We start from the raw sequence: 21,407 nt of genomic DNA, 5'->3' as shown, positions 1-21,407 counted from the left end.
GGAAGAACTGGAAACAGAATTCTGGTCTTCTACTGATACAATCCTTACACCAACAAGATTCCTTAATAAGGAATCCTATACAGGTGTGTGCATGCATGCGTGCTGTCACTTCAGTTGCGTCCAACTCTTTGCAACCCTATGGACTGTAGCCCACCAGACTCTTCTGTCCATGGGATTCTCCAGGTAAGAATACTGGAGTGGGTTGCCATGCCCTCCTCTGGGGGATCTTCCTGACCCAGGATCAAACTCATGTCTCTTCTGTCTCCTGCATTGGCAGTGGGGGTTCTTTACCATTAGCACCACCTAGTTACACCTTCCTAACTTCTCCAACTCACAATTTAAAACCATTCTTGTGGTTATTGATACAAGTACTTTTTAGAAAAGTCCCTTAAACTTCAGTAGAAAAAATAAAATGCATTCAAAAGTTAAAATACACACATGTGCACATGCCCATAATTTTCATCTCTCTGCATAAGACCAACAAAACGTTTAAAAATTTTAACATTTCACCTACACTACTCAAAATACCAGTTTACCTCTCTTTTAATAATGGGATCAGGATGATCTAAGCATTCAATTATTGTCATCTGATGTTGAAGAGCCAGAGTGGGATCCTGTTGGATAACATAAGTAAGAGCCTTCAGTCCTAGAAACAAAGATTAAATAACATAAAGTGAGTTAAAACAAATATTCAGCAAATTTCAAAAAGCTCTCTTGGTAATTTCCATCAAAAGAACCAATCATCTTACCTAAATATTTGAGATTTATTTTAGGTGACAGAACAAACTTTCCAATGCATTTGGCAGCCTTCTCAAGCAATTCCGATTTAGGATAAATAGAATAGACTGTATGTACACATTCAAACAGAATAGCTAGAAAAATAAAATATTATAACTTCAAAGATCATATTAAGCCATAATAAAAAATATATCTGTGTAGAACTCCTAACAAAACAAACTAATCAGAAGGTCAGTTTTAGTCAAAAATCTTATGGAAATTTTTCAAAGATAAGAATTTTACTATTTTCAGGCTTTATACAGTTGTTAGGATTATGTTGCCACAGTACGATTTAGAGAGAACTATATATATTAAAAGATAAGAATGTTATTTGAAGATGGAGGAAGTATTTATATGAAAAGGGCAATTCAACAGTCCATAGAACTAAAACAGCTTCTTCTAAGAGACATATTACAAGTTGAATCAATTTGGAAATCATGTTTTTATGTTTCAATGGGAAACGTTTTAGTTACTTAAATTGTTCATAATTTCTTAAAAAAAAAGATAAGAATGATATATTCATCCACGCAACAAGTATTTTCTGAAACCTCCTATGAGTCAGACATTGTTCTACTAGTATGAATACAGCAGAGACAAAAACCCTTACCCTCAAGGAACTCACATTCTAATGGGCACATAAATAATATATTCATTATTCCTATATAAATAGATACTTCCAACACCCCTTGAATGCTTCAAAATAAGTTATTCTCAGGCAGTTTCTACCACTTTTACACAGAAGCTGGTATGTAGTTTATTTCAATGTGGTTTAGTTCAGTATAATCATTTTAGGGTCCTATAGCATTTATTTCAAAAATTTTGTACTCAAAACGCGAGTCACTTTTTAAAAATTAACCTCTAAGGTTACAGAAAATCTACTGAACATCTTGATAGTGCTCAAATTTGATTTTCTAGTCTCATCAAAGATCTGATAACTATAATAGATGATCAAAATGGACACTAAAATATTTTCAAACTCTCTTACAGATCAAGAGTCAAAGAGCTGGAGCTTGGTCATGGTAAAGAAGAATCATTTAGGCACCATTAAACAAAATAAGCGGACTTAAAAAACAGTTCAACTACACAGTTGAGGGCTTCCCTGGTTGCTTAGATGGTAAAGAATCTGCCTGCAATGCAGGAGACCCCAGTTCAATCCCTGGCTCAGGAAGATCCCCTTGAGACGGGAATGGCAACCAACTCCAGTATTCTTGCCCTGGAGAATTCATCCCATGGACAGAGGAGCCTGGCAGGCTACAGTCCACTGGGTCACAAAGAGTCAGACACAACTGAGCAACTAACACACACGGTTGAAGCATATCATATCTTTGAATCACTTCTGCCCTTTTTCCAAAAGTTTAAAACACAACAATCAAACATTTATTCATGTACAAGATATAAAATAGAGCCTGAATATTCAACTAGCTATGTTTTTACACTGCTAAGTTGCCTAACAACTGATACACATAAACTTTTTGGGTAAAAAGTTTTACTAAAATAAATATAAATAAGGAAAGAGGAGAGATTAGAAATAAGCATTTTTAAGAAATAAACATTTCTTTAAGAAGTGAATCAACTTTAATTAAAGGAAAACCTATAAAGTTAACTGAACCTAAAAAGATCTTTACAGATATTATGCTGTAAAGTCTTTACTCTGTGCTATGAAAAAAAGTTGACTTTGGACCTCCCCAGTGGCTCAGTGGTAAAGAATTTGCCTACCAAACCCCTGGCCCAGGAAGACTACATGCTGCAGAACAACTAAGCCCCTGCACCACAACTATTGAGCCTGTGCTCCAGAGCCCAGGAACTGCAACTACTGAGCCCACGTGCCCCAACTACCGAAGCCCATGCACCCTAGAGCCTGTGCTCCCCAACAAGGGAAGCCACCACAATCATAAGCCCTCCGACCGCAACTGAAGAGCAGCCCTCACTCCCAGCAACTAGATAAAAGCCCTCACAGCGATAAAGACCCAGCATAGCCAAAATAATAAATAAAATTCTTTTTTTTAATAGATTTGTTTTCAAAGAAAAAGTTTTTTTTAAAGTTGACTTTATGACTTCATGAAAAGAAAGCCTTGGTCAATTAATTAATCAACTAAGTCAGGAGTAGGCAAAATACCATTAAACCTAGCCTTCAGCCTATCTTTGTAAACTGTGAACTAAGGATGATTTTTATATTTTCTGAGATATAATTGATATATAAAATTATTAGTTTTAAATGTACAATTACATTTTTAAAGGTTAAAAAAAAAGGAGAATATATGACAGAAACCTATACAACCTACACAAAACCTAAAAGTACTGCTAGTTTAGATATAGAATAAAATTAATAGTTCAAAAAATACACTTGTCAACTTAGACATAAATGACCTCAAATAAATATAGGTTTTTTAATTATTTTAAAATAATTTAGAGGTTAAGACTGTTTATACTCCAACTCTACAAAAGTCTAAGTCCAAAGACAAAAAGCAGTCACTCCACTGTCTCCTCACTGCAGTGGTTAAAACAAAAGTGGCCCTGAGGACTTCTAAAGGAAAAAATGCAATGTGGAGTTTTGCTTACTCCTCCAGAGCAACCCAGGTCATAACCAAAATACCATTAAGTAAAAATTACCAAATTAATAATGTTCTAACATTTGTGACACACTGTGGCTTTATCATAGATATTTTGGGTAGGATTATGTACAAAATTTGAGGAATTCTACTGATTATCCTTCAGACTAGACTTAACTTCCATTTTAAATAAGTTATCTACTGTCACCACTCTGGCAAGGAGATGGGGGTACCAGCCAATGAGGGTTGTAGTCCAGTTTCTCCATTCTGCCTCCTTTAATACTTGGAATGGCAGGGGATGCTGGATCCTTCTGGATGGGGGATGAGGGTATCCTGTCTGGGAGAGGAAGGGGCACCTGGTACTGCTCCCGATGTGACCTGTACTGAGGACAAGTTTCCTCTACCACCACCCCAGGAAAGATGGGAGGGGTACCTCATTGTTCTCTGTTCCTTGATGATGTAAAACCCAGGCTTCCCACATCATCTCCACTGGCAATGCCAGGGAGGGTCCCTCTTGACATACGGCAGGGATCAAACTGCAGCTGCCCTCTTGGTCTTCACCACCAGCTCCATGGGTTGGGGTACCTCATTACACCTGATGAGGATGGAAATCTTGATTCTTCATTCAGCCTTTGCTGCTCTGGGTAGTCCATAGTTTTTTCTATGTGGTGCTTGACTGCAATAGAAAAACTATTGTCTAAAAGTTTTCCATCTTGCTGCTGCTGCTGCCGCTGCTAAGTTGCTTCAGTCGTGTCCAACTCTGTGTGACCCCATAGATGGCAGCCCACCAGGCTCCTCCGTTCCTGGGATTCTCCAGGCAAGAACACTGGAGTGGGTTGCCATTTCCTTCTCCAATGCATAAAAGTGAAAGTGAAGTCATGTCCGACTCTTAGCAATCCCGTGGACTGCAGCCCATCCTTTTGGCCTGAGTCCTCTGGCTAGAGTATAGGCTTTTTTCAGGGCATTTTTGTCTACACCTGCTGGCATTTTCAGACTGCTGGCTCTCCAGAACCCAGTCTGGGGTATACAAGGCAAAAAGAAAACCCAGGGTACTAACCTTGGAATCATTCCTTACATGCCAATGTCCCTCATCAGTCTACCTTCATTTATCCATGTTTCAGAGTCTCATGTGTTTATTTTACATATAATGTTCAGAGTTTTTAGGTGTACTTAGTGGGTAGAGTACACCTAAAGTACTTCTATCTACTTTCAATGGTTCTATCCCTTATATTTCATATTATCTTTCAGTTTACTAAATAGTTTACTAAAAATGTCCTTCTCATCTTATCAGTTTCCTGCCCAAAACTATTCCATATCTCCGTATTTATACAGTATAAAATCCAAACACCTGTGGCTGCCATAGACGTCCGCAATACACCCTCCCCACTGCTCCCACTATTAACTGTCCAATCAAGCTGGCAAGTCACTGTTTTCTGAAACAGTGGGGGGTTTTAAACACCCCTACTTCTGCACCTTCTTTCATGTTCCCTTTGCCTAAAACTGCTTTTAACCTCCTTTCTGGCTATCTCAATCCTATCTTTCAAGGTCCTATTACATCAATAAATCTTTAGGTGCCCTGAAGCCCAGTGTGATCTTAACCACCTCTGGAATCCTGTAATACTTATTCCCTTTACCTCCCCCTTTACATTCTGCCTTATACTACTATTATGCCTTCATAAATAAGTTATCTCCTCCATTATACTGTAAACTCCTTGAAGGCAAAGCTTACATTTTATACTTCCTCATATCCTCTATATCACTTTACAATGCCTGGCACATAGCAGATACACTCTAAATGGCTCTGATAGAATTTATTTCTTGATTTGACACTAAGGTAAGTTATAATACTGAAACTTAAATTAAAATATGGTTTGGAAAGTATTAAGACTGAAAGCCAATGAGCTAATTGATCAAAAGTAAAATAACTTTCTCTTCTATTAACTCAATTAAAATGTATTACTGATTAACCCAGTGCCAGATACTGGGATATGCTAGCCAATAAGACAGAGATAGTCCCGGACCTTATGAAGTTTATAATTTAATATTCATATGTTTAAGCAATAAAATATGTATATTAAGTTTATATTAATATAAAATATTTATGTTAAGAGACAGCAATGGCACCCCACTCCAGTACCATTGCCTGGAAAATCCCATGGACGGAGGAGCCTGGTATGTTGCAGTCCATGGGGTCGCTGAGGGTTGGACACGACTGAGCGACTTCGCTTTGACTTTTCACTTCCATGCATTGGAGAAGGAAATGGCAACCCACTCCAGTGTTCTTGCCTGGAGAATCCCAGGGACGGGGGAGCCTGGTGGGCTGCCGTCTATGGGGTCGCACAGAGTCGGACACGACTGAAGTGACTTAGCAGCAGAGAATACTCTACCACTGATAAATGTAAGCTATAACCTGTATCGGTACAAATATGGGGGGAAATGCAGAACAAAGAGAAGTAAATAAAGGAAAAAAGAAAACAGAAACTAAGTTTCTCTGGCAAGGTTAAACACTGGACTGGCAGACTACAAAGAAACAAATTGTTAGCATTGGTCTCGTCCTTAGCATTGGTCTCGTCAATCTTAATAAAAGAAGGATGTCCTAATGGAGAACATTAAAACTATTTCCTCAGGTATACAATATTCTCTAAATCGAAAGGAACAGGTAACAGCAGTTATCTACAGGAGTGGGTGATAAGGGTTGAAGGGACACTTTACTGTTCACTGTATACCCTTTCGTACTTTTTGATTCTGAACCATGTGCATATATTACCTATCCAATAAAATAATTATATCTCAAACAACTTTTTAATTTACTTTAGCTGCCTGGAAAAATTCTGACACTACTTTGGATTATTCCGATGGCTCCTAGCCAAACCACCTGCCTCAATAAGGATCATCCTTACCTCTGATGCCTTATTCTTCTCATTACATAAGATCCTGTGTGCGTGCTGTAGCCCGCCAGGCTCCTCTGTCCATGGGATTCTACAGAATCCAGGAGTGGGTTGCTATGCCCTCCTCCAGGGGATCTTCCCAACCCTGAGATCGAACCTGCAGTCTCTTACATCTCCTACATTGACAGGCGGGTTCTTTACCACTAGCGCCACCTGGTAAGTCCAGTAAGATCCTAGATGACATCAACTGTTCATTATACTATACACTTAGAAGGGCAGGGCCTGTGTCTACCTGATTTTTCCTTTAATCTCCCACATTTAGCAGGGAGGAATATGTAAGTAAATCAACTCTTTCCTCAATCTGTATCTAGTTTAAAAATTAAGGTTTTGTTTTGTAAGAATTCAATAAATACTGGTTGAATAAATGAACACCATGCTTGTTACCTTAGCTACCATTTATACATGCAAAACATAAATTTATCCTTCAAAATTTACTATCACAATTCACTACCATGTACATTACTTTTTCTATACTAGTTTTACAGATGCAATCCTTCCTTCAATCCTTTCTTCAATTTTATTACAGTTAAAACCAGTTCAACTTCTGCCCTCTAGTCTACTCTACGTTTCTACAACCATTATTCTTTAAGATTTTTGCAATTTATCATTGCCTGAAAGAACAAATACTCCTCTCTATCCGCTATTTCATGGTATTTCACCAGATTAAGAAATGACTTCTCATTTGAGTTTTATTTCTCAATACTTCTTCTACTGCTCATCTCCATAGTAGGCAAAATTCAAACTGTTTTACTTCTATCTCTTAAATATCTCAAAATATCCCACTTTCTTCAATAAGCTTTCTCAAGCTGATCAATAAAGAACTAAGAGTTCTTTTTCTGGCTATTAAGACTAGTTACTTTTCTCAGTTCTCCCTCCTCCCACATTTTAGTCTTGTTTCCTATCACTAAAAGACTTTTTAAAATTGTGTTTAACATAAACAGATGCTCTCTCTTCATTACAAAGTTCATTATTCCACGTCTATATACTCTTATCTATCTCAAATTCAACCTTTAGTTGTCTTATCTATCACTTTTTTAGAAAAGCCTTCCTTATCCTTCTGCTCAACTAAGAATAGCTGCTCTATGCTCCACAGTACCCTGTAATTTGCCTCTGTAACATTCATAGTACCTGTCCCTTTCCATCTCTCTAGGCTATGAGCTCAATGATAAGACTGTTTTGTTCACAACTGTATTCTAAGCATCTCGCACAGGGACTAATAAATAATAAAACCTTAAATATTTGGTGACTAGATGACAGATTGCTTTATTTGAAAACTGTTTTCTTAAGTACGGAATAGATCTACTGGGTTATCTTCACTGTCAGATGTTTGATTGTTGAATCATCTATTGAACATTTTCAGTAAAGAGACAATTCTCTTTAAAAATGAAGTCTTAAAAGAGAGACAATTATAATAGTCAATTTATGTCAACATTTAAAACAATGCCATAATTTCAAATTATTTTTATTATTTAATACTTTCAATGAAAAATAATAACCCAAAACCACCTTAAAAATTAACATTTAAAATTTACTGGAATTCACAGTATTCTAACACAGATTTAGCTATAATACTGAAAACATTATTAGAGCAGCATTTACAAAAATATTACCTACCATATGTGACATTGTGATTTAACTCAGCTCTTCGTAAGGATTCATCAAGAACATCATACATTAATTCACTTGTCCTGTTTAAAAGATATTTTATTTGCAGTAGAATTATAGTATTATAACCCAATAAAACATAGTTTTTCAAACTTCTCTCTCTTTAAAACTGAGGATCTACAGAAAAGAAGTGAAAGAAATTCATTTTATGAAGTTATGGGAATTTCACTTCTTAAATATTCCACTTTCACTTTTTTAAGAGTTTAACCTTCTGCTTTATCAAAGCTGACTAGCCAATGAGGAAAGTCAATCAACTCTTTCCTCAATCTGTACCTACTTTAAATACGGTTTTCATTTGATTGAACACTCTTATCTTTTATCATTTTCTTTGTAATATAATATTTTTACCTGTTTAAAGTTACTATAGTAACACTTCACATATCTAGATTATTCCAGACAGTATATGTATTTTAAATACTTATTTTTTAAAAAATATTCAAGTATCATTCTTTCTTTGAGCAGCAGTAGGTTCTTCAGAGAGAAAATTTTAACTTTCATTTAAAGAAATTATATTTTTGTGAAATTAACAAATTAATACCATTCTATGTCTTTATGGTCACAGATTACAGTTAGAGTAACTGAATTGAGGTAGAAACTATACAAAAATGCAGTGTCTTATAGACCCCTAGCACTCTGCTACTACGCCTTTTCTCCAGGTAAAAGTCCTCTCTAAAAGGCCAATGGTGAAAAATATGGCTTCTCAGCTGATATTTTTGTATGTTTTATAAAATCAAAAAGCACTAATAGAAAAAAGGCACCATCAACAAAGAAATACACAGTAGTTTCTTATAGAAAAACTATACTACAAAACAAAAAGATCAAAATAATCTTGGGCTATACAAATTATCTATCATGTATGTTACAAGTTTCTGAGAAAATGTCTTTTTTAAAAAAATATACAGCTATAAAACTCAATTTGAAGTGCGTGTACTTTTACTGCACCTTAACTGAAGTATACATATCAACTGAGAATTCAGAACCATATTTTTAAATCCCTCATTTTATTATGTAAGCATTTCTTTCACAGACAACAATCATACAGTAGACATTACAAATATTCCTCCCAAAAAATCTGGTAATTCTACACTTAACATTACAGTATAATTTCCCAATTTTAAAAGTCAATGTAGGAGTTATAATTAACCACACAAAATGTGGAAACATTTGCAGACATGATTGAGCTGAATGTTAATAAACTAAGAAGCAGAATGCTATAAAAAATATTCAAATAGATATAAAAGACCATAAATGTAAGACTTTTGCAGTAAATTAATACTTACAATTAAATATATTAGAATCCTGTTATAACATTTTTACTTTGCCAAATTGAGCATATCATGTCTTAAGAAATACATGTTAACATAAAACCTCGTTAGAGTTGGGACAAAAAGGGAGAAAACATTTTAATGTCCATAACACTGTAAAGGAGATATATTCTTTACTCATTTAATTAAGCCTGATTTCTATTCAACTGAGCTCTCTGAACTCTGTAAACATATTCATTTTCGTATGTATTCTCCAAATTCATCCTTGAAGCAAAGGATGATAATGAGTTAATGAATTTAGTAAATTCACTAAACCTACAAAGTAACTTTCTGACAACATATGATGGCATTAAATCTTTTTGGACCAATGAGATCTGAATGCATTACTATGAAATTAATGGTTTTAAAACAATTCTAGTGAGCTTCAACTAGAGCTCCACAATGGACAAACATTTCTAATGTGTGCGTCTGCTCCACCAACTCCAGGTTTTCACCCCAGGCTTCAATCAAGGTTGAGATTCATAAATATAGAAAAAAGGAAAATAGCAATACCAAGAGTGATACAGCCCAGCTGGTGTTCATTAGGAGCTCACCAAAGATGGATTCTGACTTGAAGCTGAGAGGGCTTTACCAGGAGCAATAGCCTGGAGGACAATCCGGTAGTATGGCAAGACTAAAGAATTAGCAAATACATGTACCTTACTGTATAAAACAAAACCATATCTCTACAGTCAGAATCTGATTAATAATATGTTCTCAAGATAGAAACACATCAGGGACTTCAGCCAATGGTCCTTGCTCTTGAGGGGAATAAATCGAGTTGCTTTCAAACAGCTCAGAAAAAAAATTTAAATAAAAATAATGGGTGCACACATGCACATACAGGAAGAGATAGAAAGAATGATAAAACATATAAATAACTGATGAATCTAGGTAGAGAGCTCCCTGTATTATTCTTGGAAATTTTCTGTAAGTTTAAAAAACTAGAGCAAAATTAAAAGTTACAAAACATATATGTAATTAGAAAGACATGCATAAAAAGTTTCATAAAATTATTGCCTAAAAAAGTAATTCAGACAAAATGAATTGTTCCACTATAGCAATAGTGTCAGCAAACTACAGTCTGCATGCCTAATCTGGCCAGATGTCTATTTTTATATTGGCTATAGGCTAAAATGGTTTTTACACTTTTAAATGGTTAAAAAAAATCAAAAGAATATTTCATGACACATAAAGTTTATATGAAATTCAAGTTTTAACATCCATAAAGTTTTCTGGAACTGAGCTGTGCTAATTTATTTACATACTATCTATGGCTGCTTTTGAGCTATATACCACAGCAGAGTTAACACGTTGCAACAGACAACATATAGCCCACAAAGTCTAAAATATTTATAATCTGGCTTTTTATAAAAAAGCTTCCCAACTTCCAAACTAGAATGATTCAGAGTTTCACAGAAGATATGGAGCTCCAAAGGTAACTTTTTCTGTGAGTGGACTTAGATAAGCAGAAAGCCAGGATTATCTCAACAAGCTGAATTTATACACTTCTTACAGTGGCCTACTTATCACTACTAAGTCAACTAAGCTTTGGGAGAATCTGGTTTATCATGAACCTCTACATGACTAAAGCCTAAAAATATCAAATTTACTTAGAAGAGTTTACCTTTGATCATCTTTTCCTAGAAGTCCTAGTATTCTCAACAACTGAATTTGTAACCATGGTGCTGGTACACTGTGGTAATTGAAATCTACTGGGAGCTTTCCTCCAACCACTTGCTTCAAAATCGTTACAAAACTCCCAGTCAAGTCTTTATATGCAGATGAATTCTCCTATATTCAAAAAATAAAACAAAAAAACTTTGTTAATAACAATATCTCAAAAAATAAAACAGATCTGCTTGAAATGCTATGCAGAATCTAACTTAGTATATGCTCATTTAGAAGTCTCCTGTTCACATTTAATGAAACAGTCCTCTGATTTGTGCAATTCCTTCCACAATGAAACTCTTCTGGTGACCAGATTCAGAAGTGAATCATGCCCCTAAAAGCTTCCACCATTCCCTACTTGTCCCACACACCAGTTTAATTACCTTTCCAAAGTTCGATAATTACATCTTAGAACTTTTAATAGCTAGATCAGCAATTAAAAATTGAAAAGAACTGGCATACTGAAAAAAAAAAGTAATCTCTCTACTTTAGATGAAAATCAAGGCCTGTTTGCAATCTCTCAATTTTGTTTGCAAAAGACTTCCCATGTAATTGAACTAAATTATGTTCTGGGTGGAAGAGCACAACGAACATTACTCGAACATTTAAAACTCCCCAAATCAGCAAGCCTGTGTATTAAAAATTAATTAACTCTATATTATTTAAACATATCTGTGATTCTGAATGAGCGTGCCTTCATTATCTATCAGACTACTCTCTCAGACTTGGGAAATTTTTTCATCTTATATTGTTTAATGAAGTATAGTTGACTCACAATATTATACTAGTTTCAGGTGTACAACAGTGATTCAACATTATATACATTACAAATTGATCACAACTATGGTCTAGTAACCATCTGCCTGAATTAGGGAAATTAAATACATATTCTCAAAATGAATGTTAGACTCTTCACTGTAATTTTTATATGTATCAGGGACAAATTTTTAGAAGGGAAATAATAGCTCTCTCAGAGTTTAATAAATGTTAGAGGAAAATAAGATTTAATATCAATTATCTATTTATACCATACTACTTGGAACATGCAATGCTTAAAAGTAAAGACAACTTTCAGTTTTGTGTAATTTTAAATTTATTTCAATAGCATTATGAGGTATGATGAAATCTCTCACCAATATATACTTTCAGACACAAAAGGTTTCAGGCAATACACTGGGGCTGAGTTAGTATAAACCCATATCGCCATTTAGAAAAAAATTTTTACTATAATATTTAATCCTCTTTCCTCCTCTAACACAGAATCAATGTATGGAATCAACACAATAGACAAGGAGTCCCCAACTCTGAGATCTAATGCCTGATGATCTGAGGTAGAGCTGATGTAATAATAATGGGAATAAAGAGCAAAATAAACATAATGTGCTTGACTCATCCCCAAAATCACCCTCCCCCTCCCCAACCCATGCAAAAATTGTCTTCCACGAAACTGGTCTCTGGTGCCAAAACAATTAGGGACTGCTTCTGCAGATTGTGCCTTACACATTCCCCACCAGCTCTCCTCACTTTTATAAGCTGTTGTAAGTATCCCATGAAGCTGTATATAAAGCAGCCACTTCTTGAAAATCCACAAATCTGCAAATTTCAACCACCTTCCAGAGCTACCATTTTTCCATGCTTCTTTCATAACATGAAAAAATTTCAGGCATTTAAAAAAGAAAACTAAATCTATAATGTGTCTGCAACTCATGCTATTAACAACATGCAAAAATTACTATTAAAGGGTCAATAATACAAACTTAAATGTGACTTACACAGTTTACTGAAAAATATGAGTTTTCTTTTAATTACATAGTTATATTTTTCTAATGATAGCTACTCAGTAACTTCTCAAAATGTCAACTTACCTTAATCATCCTAAGGTATATGTGCAAGGAAGCAGCCATGACCCCAACATCTCTGTCACAAAGTGCTTTCCGAAACTTAACATGGATATGCTGTACTTGATTAGGAGCAATGAGATAAAATTTATATAATGCCAGAACAGCTTTTCTTCGTATAATCTCCCTAAAGATAAAAAATAAAATCTAAATAAACCATCTGGAAATACCAGACATTTAGGGTGAAAAGATTACGGACCAGATGATTCAAAATACCAGCTATTACTTTAATCTAAAAAAAAGAGAGAGAATTACCCATTTATTATTAATTTTTATTCTAATTTACCAAATTATAAAATATGGCTATCTCTAGGAGGTAAGAACTCAAGAGACTTTAAGTCTCCATGTTATATATTTCTTTAGTTACAACATTTTTTGATAACAAGTACATATTACTTTTGAAACCAAAACAAAGCAAGAAAGATAAACAAATTCCTTAATTCCCAAATTCCATTTCTGAAAGCCATATCTCTATAAAGATTGGGAAGAGAATAAATAGTAAGTTTAAATGAGTAAGAGGTAATTTCAGCTAGTAATATCAAACAGTCTCTTCATTAACATTAAAGTCTCCTTAACATTTCAGCTTTTTATTTCTTTTTTTATATCATGGGTAAACATATTCCAAATACTTGAGTGGGGCAGGGGAGTATAAGGAGGACTTACATTAAAAGATGTTACTCCTCTCCTTGCCCAGCTCATGTTTCAAAAACCTCATTACAATGAGGAGGAAAGTATATACAAGTCGTGCACTTCATTTGTAACAGATAATGTCTAGCACACAAGAAGCAAAAATAAAGAGTTGCTATCCTGTGAACACAATGTCATTTTCAAGGAATTATATTCTTGTTTTTCTCTCTCATGCCTGTTTCCACATGGCTCATATCTGCAGATTATGCTGGTAGTGCTCACAACAGCAGTAGTAAAGTATTTACTTTTAGGATTCCTTAAGACGTATTTCTGTTACCTAAAATCATAGAATCTCAAAATTGAGATTACTCAATCCAATCCTCTGTGTTCAATTCAAAAATACCTTTTATAATATTCCTAACAAATGGTCATCCAGCTTCTGCATTAACAAGCAACCCACTATCTTCCTGGGTAAAGTATGTCATGATGGAAAATCCTTTTCACATAAAAAGAAAGCAGATAACAACAGATTTGCCACTAGTATTACTACTATGGTAACTGGAATCTACATCCCAAAGTGTTGCTATTGGGTATTAACCAATATGAGTTCCAGGACACAGTAAATAAACGAGGTGAGGAAAAAGAATACAAACCCTCATCAGGCTTAGGAATCCCTTCGTCTGGCCCAAAATGGTGGCAATAACACAAGGTATCAAAAAACCTGGATTTGGGCTATAGGTCTGGTATGTGAAAATACAACCAAGGATTCAAAAGTCAAGTCCAACCCCTGTCTCACAGCTTCATTGTGACTTCTACTGGCCTATCTGTAGCTGTGGCCCACAACTCTGTCTTTAGCTCTTTACTCCACAGCAAGGAAGTAGGTATGGCCATAACTGCAAAAGCAGAGTTTCAGAAAGTCTAAATTCTACCTAGTACAAGACAGGAAAGGCCAGGATTTGAAATGAGAGTAGATGGGAAGCAATACGGAAAAAATTGAGAGGGTAAATGGGAAGCAACAAGCAAAAAATTCAAATCTTTCTCAGAAAGATTTCATACAAAGGGTAAGTATGGCTACCACAAAACAGTGGGAAATTTTCATAAAAATATGCTCAGCTATGATCAGATCAACTTCTAAATAAAGAAAGGCTAATATTTTATTTCCAGTAGTTGACTGTCCATGCCCGTCATTTGTTCTAAACACCGATTCAACATAAAACAAATCTGAAAAATCTATGAAGTTACTCCATAATTCTCACTAAGAGCTATCATTTTTAGCTGGAAGGTTCATGGCCCAAGATTTCTTAAAGAACACAAACCATAAGACAACATTTTATAATCTTAGAACACTAAAAATACTGACTTAAAAAAGCATAGAAATAAAGAGATATTATATAGGTAACAAAAAAAAAATCTTTAACAAAAATATGTATACAATAAAGCACTGCAATCACAAAGGAAAAATGGCTAGTGACTAAACATTTTCCTAGCTATAAAGGTTATGAAATCAAGGGGCTTGAGCAAAAACAAAATAATTCCAAGTTTGGAAAAACTAATAATCAAGTTAATAAGGTGAGAGTTACGGAATCATTCAAAATTAGCAAAATACTACAAGTTAAGGTTCATTTGTACATATCCTGCTATAAAATAGAATTTGAAAGCTGCAGTTTTGATATAAAAGCATCTCCAGTACATTGAAGCTATGTATTCATGGCATCTGAACCACTTCCAAATGTTTTCCATTATTTCACTTTATAAAACAACTTTGTGAGAACTAAGGAGCTTCAATCAACCCCATATAGCCAAGGGAAAAACAGGACCACTGATAGTTAGCAGCAGAAGTGGAAAGAGAGCCAAGGATTCCTGATGGTAAGCCTCACTGTCTCAGTTTAACTTTAGAAAGCTGCCTAACATTTTTCTAAACTCACATAAAAATAAAAGACAGTGCTATTGGGGATTTTTGTATTATACCTGGCAGTCAAAGAATATCCTTTATCCTGGTAGCATTAAATCAAAGTTAGAATAAAATTTTTAGTATAAATTTTTCTTTTGAAATACACAGTGTAGACACCTATCCAAAAAAGAATTTACTTACTTAGAATGTTGAAGTTTATCTTCTATCAATGGAAGAACAGCTGGAATCATTTCTCGAGGGAAAATCTGGCTGACGATAGTAAGTGCCATACATACTTCTACTAGGTTAGTGCTCTGCAAGTCCTGACATAATTATTAAGCAAAGAAAACATTCAGTGCAAATTCTGAAACTAGGGACAGTGAGCTCAACATTGCAATGGTCCTATATACTTAATACTGTAGTTTTCAACTAATTTGTCCATTTACGAATACCTCATATTTTATAGGAATATCAGTGTTTCACTTGCCTTAAGAGTCAATAGATAAAGACAGCCCAAAGTAACCAATCTAAAGGAAACTGTATTTCTGTTCTGACACTGATCAAAGTAGTCTTCTTTATTACAGCCTTTAAAATTTTTCTAAACCAGTAACAAAAAATTTTATGAATTTTTATTGTTAAAGCAATATGAGTGGAAATTTAAAAGGAAGTTAATTTTTTAATACATACTATAAAATGTATGCATTTATATATACTTATATAAGCACAAAGTTTATAAACTATTTTAATAGAAACTGAAACTATGTTTTTGAAAGTTTGGAAAGGTTTAAAGCCACTAGTAACCTTCAGAGGGTATATGACTTAAAATTCAGAAAGTACTACACACACACACACTCACTCTCACATATCAGAAAAAACAAGATAAACATGAAAAAGCTCAACAATTCAATTATACTTCATTACCAATTTTGTCTAAAAGTTTAACAGAAAAAAATATTACATGTGAATTAAATTGTGTTTTTATTATCATACATTTCAGTTACCCAATTATACTCTATTCTCCTTTAAATTGACTTTTAGAGTTTAAAAGACTTCAATTATTCAGTTTTTATCATATCCCTTTAAAATAGATCCTAGAAAAAAAGACAACAGCAAGGAAAATGCATCTGACTAAGAGTCTGGAGATCTGAATTATAGTTCCAGCTCTGCTTTTTTTATTTTTATTTATTTTTTTACTGAAGTATAGCTGATGCACAATATAGTATTAGTTTCTGGTGTACAGCATAGTGATTTAGAAAATTTTTGCAGATTATACTCCATTGTAGGCTATTATATGATAAATGGGTATATTTCCCTGTGCTATCCCTTTCCTTATCTATTTTATATACAGTAATTTGTTACCTATTAATACCATACTCTTAAGTTGTTCCTCCCCTCTCTCCCTATGGTAACCCCAAGTTCATTTTCTGTCTGTGAGTCTGTTTCTATTTTGCATATGCATTCACTTGTATTATTTTTTAACTATACATATAAGTGATATCATACTGTATTTGTCTTTCTCTGTGTGACTTATTTCACTAAGCACAATATTCTCTAGGTTCATCCACATTGCTACAAATGGCAGTATTTCACTGTTTTTAATACCTAAATAATATTCTATTATGTATATATACCAAGTCTTTTTAATCCAACTGTCTGTTGATGGGCACTTGGGTTGTTTCCATGTCTTGGCTACTATAAATAGTCCTATGAACACTGAGGTTATGTACCTTTTTTAAGTCAGTGTCTTCGCTTTGTCCAGATAGAAACCCAGGAGTGAAACTGCCGGATCATATGGTAGTTCTTTTTTAGTTTTTTAAGGAATCTCCATACTGTTTCCCATAGTGGCTGACCAATTTACATTCCCACCAACCATGTATAAGGGTTCCCTTTTCTCCACATCCTGGCCAACATTTATTTTTCACAAACTTTTTGACAATAGCCATTCTCAATGAGGTGATACCTCACTGTGGTTTTGATTTTACTTCTCTAATAATTAGTGACGTTGAGCATCTTTTCATTGCCTGTTAGCTACTTACATGTCTTCTTTGGAAAAATGTCTATTCAAGTCTTCTGCTCATTTTGTGACTGTGTTGTTTACTTTTTTAATATTGAGTTGTATGAGTGTATATTTTGAATATCAAGCCCTGTCAGTCCCATCATTTGCAAATATTTTCTCCCATTTCGTAGGCTGCCTTTTCATTTTATCAGTTATTTCCTTTGCTGTGCAAAAGCTTTTAAGTTTAACTGGGTCCCATTTGTTTATTTTTTGCTTTCTATTTATTCTGCCTTAGGAGACTGATCCAAGAAAACGTTGCTACAATTTATGTCACAGAGTATTCCACCTACATTCTCTTCTAGGAGTTTTATAGTTTCAGGTCTTACATGTAGATCTTTAGACCATTTTGAGTTTATTTTCCTTAACTCTGCTTTTTTAAATGAAACCACTATAACAGCAGCAGTACCAAATGTTATTTTGTAGAGTGTTTCACTCAACCCTCACAACTTGGTTAAGTTCTATTATTATCCTCATTCTACAGACACAGAAACTGATCTAAAAGATCTTTCCAATAAACTCATTCTGCAAGCCTACATTCTTTCAAAAATATACAAACTGTCAAATGCCTGAAGGAATAACTTAAGACTTTATATTAACCAGCATACAATACAGTACCTTTACAACTGTATTCACAAGGAGAAGCAATAGTTCATGACTTTCATGTAGAAATAAAGATACAGCCAAATAACCTTAAAATTTGAGAGAAAAAGTCTCATTACCACCTGTCAAAAATTAACTCTTGAGAAGCTAAACAAAGCAATAATATATTCCAAAGTTTGAATGTCAAAGACCTCAGTTACAGGTAAATATTAAAACAAATAGTAAAATAAGAAGGTTCAAAAAAATTCAGTAAGGAAGATTTCAGGTGTTCATCCTGAAGTCTTTCATAATTAGGTATTTCACAGGATATAACTAAAATGGAAAAAAGGCTATGTGTACCAGCTTAAAGTCCTATAAATGATATTAGGAATACATACCTTCTATCTTCTGTGCAAATTTCTACAGTCAATCAAAATATTTTGTCTTATAGCCAAATACAATTATCCAAAAACTAATAGCTATCATAGTTAATAAATAGTGAGTTACCAGATATTTGTATTACTGAATGAGCTATTTAATACCAAACCGTATGACATAAACCATACATTAAGCTATCAAAAAATATCTTTTTTCTCAATTTGAAGATAAACTATTGAGTGAATAGATGTTGAGAAAAAAACACTACCACTTTACTCATTGACTTAAGCACTTTTAATAATATCAAAACATTAAAAAGTACATCTTAAAATTGAGTACTTTAATACCGTGACAAATACCATGTGTATGGAATCTAGATGCCCCATTTCACTTTCCTGTCACCCTTCATATTGATAACATTTGTTAGACAGTTTTTATGGATCAAATACATTACAAGCCTATTGAATCTTTACAATAACTCTACGAGATAGATATTATTTTTATCCCCGGTATAAAAATGAGGCCCCAGAAGGATAACTGCCCAAGGTCTGCAGCTCCTAAATGGCGGAGGCAGGACTACAACCATGCCGGTAGGAGTTAGGTCACGTTTCTAACCCTTATGCTATTCTGTTTCTTCAGTCTCCCTTGAGACCCGATTCCCTATTTTCCATCCCTGTTGTTTTTCATTCTTTTCAATTCTTCCAGCCCTTTTATTAGGGATTCTAAGGTTAACTATCCCTATTACTACCCAGCATTCATACTGTCTGTGCCTGTTGTGGAAAGTGGGAAAACTGTCAGAAATTTCCTATTCTCATAACCAAGCATCTTCACTGAAGGTCAGAGAAGCAGAGCTATCACTCCCATAATCAGGATGGAGAAAAAAAAAACAAACCAGGACCCTAGACAGCATTTAAAGCAGTGATTACAGGAGGGGGGAACACATGTATACCTGCGGCCAATTCATGTTGCTGCATGGCAGAAACCACCACAATACTATAATTATTCAATTAAAATAAATAAATTTTTAAAAATAAATAAAGCAGAGATTGCATCTTATCAGACTACATCTGTTCAGCAAAGATATTATCCACACTTAAGTCACTAGTACCACAATGTAAGATCAACAAACTAATCCAAAGACCACCTTGAAACCTTACAAGAAATCTTAAATCTGTGTCAAAGAATGTCCTATTTTGACGACCAGAGAAAACAGGGAAACTATTTTGATAATCCAGAAACAGGGGAAAAAGATATTCTGTGACTCAAAAAATGAAAAAGACTTCAGGAAAAGAAGACTTCCCTGGTGACTCAGACGGTAAAGCGTCTGTCTACAATTCAGGAGACTCAGGTTTGATACCTGGGTTGGAAAGATCCCTTGGAGAAGGAAATGGCAACCCACTCAAGTACTATTGCCTGGAAAATCCCATGGACAGAGGAGCCTGATAGGCTACACTCCATGGGGTCGTAAACAATCGGACACAACTGAGTGACTTCACTTTCACTTTCTTTTTCAGGAAAAGAAATAACAACAACTATGATTATAAAGTACACTTGCTATGATTAAGAGTGAGCTATAGGATAAGAATACAGGCTTTGATTCATAGAAACTTGGGTTCATATTTTGGCTCCACCATTTAATAAGCTCTATGACCTTCGAGAACTGACTTGAACTTTCTGAGCTTCAGTTTTCTCCTCTGTAAAGTGAAATACCATCTCACAAGATAAAGCACCTAACATAATACTTGACTTAGTGGATACTGAGATTTATTTATTCAACAATATTCATGTGAAAAACAATAAGGCATTATCTATCGGACAAAGCACCAAAGTTAGCCATAGAAATCTCAGGAGAGTAGATGATGCAGAAGTACTAAAATCAAGACATAAAAGATTTAAATGCTACCTTACGAAACAAGGGCTTCCCTTGTGGCTCAGCTGGTAAAGAATCCGCTTGCAATGCGGGAGACCTGGGTTTGATCCCTGGGTTGGGAAGATCCCCTGGAGAAGGGAAACACTACCCACTCTAGTATTCTGGCCTGGAGAATTCCATGGACTGTATAGTCCATGGGGTTGCAAAGAGTCAGACACGGCTGAGCAACTTTCACATCACACATCACATTAAAAAACAAAACTTCCAGTCATTAGCACACATAAAGAACTTTTGATATCCACATACATGTCTCTCTAGGTGGCAAGAAAATACTTTCCTAAGAAAGACCATGAATCTCAATGAGTCTGGGGTCTCCTTAGCCACTTTAACTATGAAATAACACATGTATAAGGTCATTCTCTGCAACATTGGCTATGAGAGCAAAAAACAAAAAACAAACTCATATATCTACCAACAGAGACCTGATTGAAAATACTGTGGTATATCCACCCACCCAATGAAAACTATGCAACTGTATAAAAATACAAAGATATCAAAACAAGGTGTAGAATAATCTCTACAGCAAGCCATTTTTTGTGTAAGAGAGAATATATAAATGTGTACTCTTTTGCTTATTTTCAAAAAGAAGCAATGACAAGATTAATCAGAAACTAGTGAAAATAGTTACTCATGGAGTAAGGGACAAACCTCATACAGGAGCTAGAGATAAAAGTAAAAATTTGACAAATTAGAAATTTGTCTGATTATACCTTTTTATCAGGTCTTAACTTTGGACCATGTAACACAAGTAATTTTTACATATTTTAAAAATAAAACTTAGAGAATTCCCTAGTGGTCCAGTGGTTAGGACGTGGCACTTTCATTGCTGGTCTGGATTCAAACCCTGGTCAAAGAACTAAGATCCCGCAAGTTGCACAGCACAGTCATAAGTAAATAGATTTAATTGAAAATGAAAAAATTACATGAAAGTCTAAAAAGAAAAAGACAGCAACAGATGTACAAAGCATTGACTATCTATTGTTTTCAAAATTTCCTGCATTCAGAGATTTTACAGTTAGGTTGGAAAAGACAAACAGATGGTAGGAGCCACCTGAGTGATCACAGAAGAGTTAAAACTTGGTTTGAAATACAGACAGGGAGAGAGAGGCTGCCAGAGGCCACTGTACTTGGAGG

At 34.7% G+C, this 21,407-nt stretch overlaps 1 protein-coding gene across 1 annotated transcript in view; it reads right to left on the bottom strand.

Annotated features, from left to right (window-relative positions):
- Positions 1-21,407, bottom strand: part of AP4E1 (adaptor related protein complex 4 epsilon 1 subunit) — a 68,520-nt gene that overhangs the window by 37,154 nt on the left and 9,959 nt on the right. The window contains exons 4-10 of the mRNA XM_018054192.1: positions 18,002-18,075; positions 15,532-15,653; positions 12,780-12,939; positions 10,871-11,037; positions 7,889-7,962; positions 750-872; positions 537-646 (exon numbers count right to left, since the gene is read on the bottom strand). Of these exons, the coding sequence (XP_017909681.1) occupies positions 537-646; positions 750-872; positions 7,889-7,962; positions 10,871-11,037; positions 12,780-12,939; positions 15,532-15,653; positions 18,002-18,075 (830 nt within the window). The remainder of the gene's footprint in view (positions 1-536; positions 647-749; positions 873-7,888; positions 7,963-10,870; positions 11,038-12,779; positions 12,940-15,531; positions 15,654-18,001; positions 18,076-21,407) is intronic.

Source organism: Capra hircus, chromosome 10 (assembly GCF_001704415.2).
Source record: "Capra hircus breed San Clemente chromosome 10, ASM170441v1, whole genome shotgun sequence".
Lineage (NCBI taxonomy): Eukaryota > Metazoa > Chordata > Mammalia > Artiodactyla > Bovidae > Capra > Capra hircus.
The sequence above is the reverse complement of the archived record's forward strand: the minus strand, read 5'-3'. Positions and strand labels throughout refer to the sequence as shown.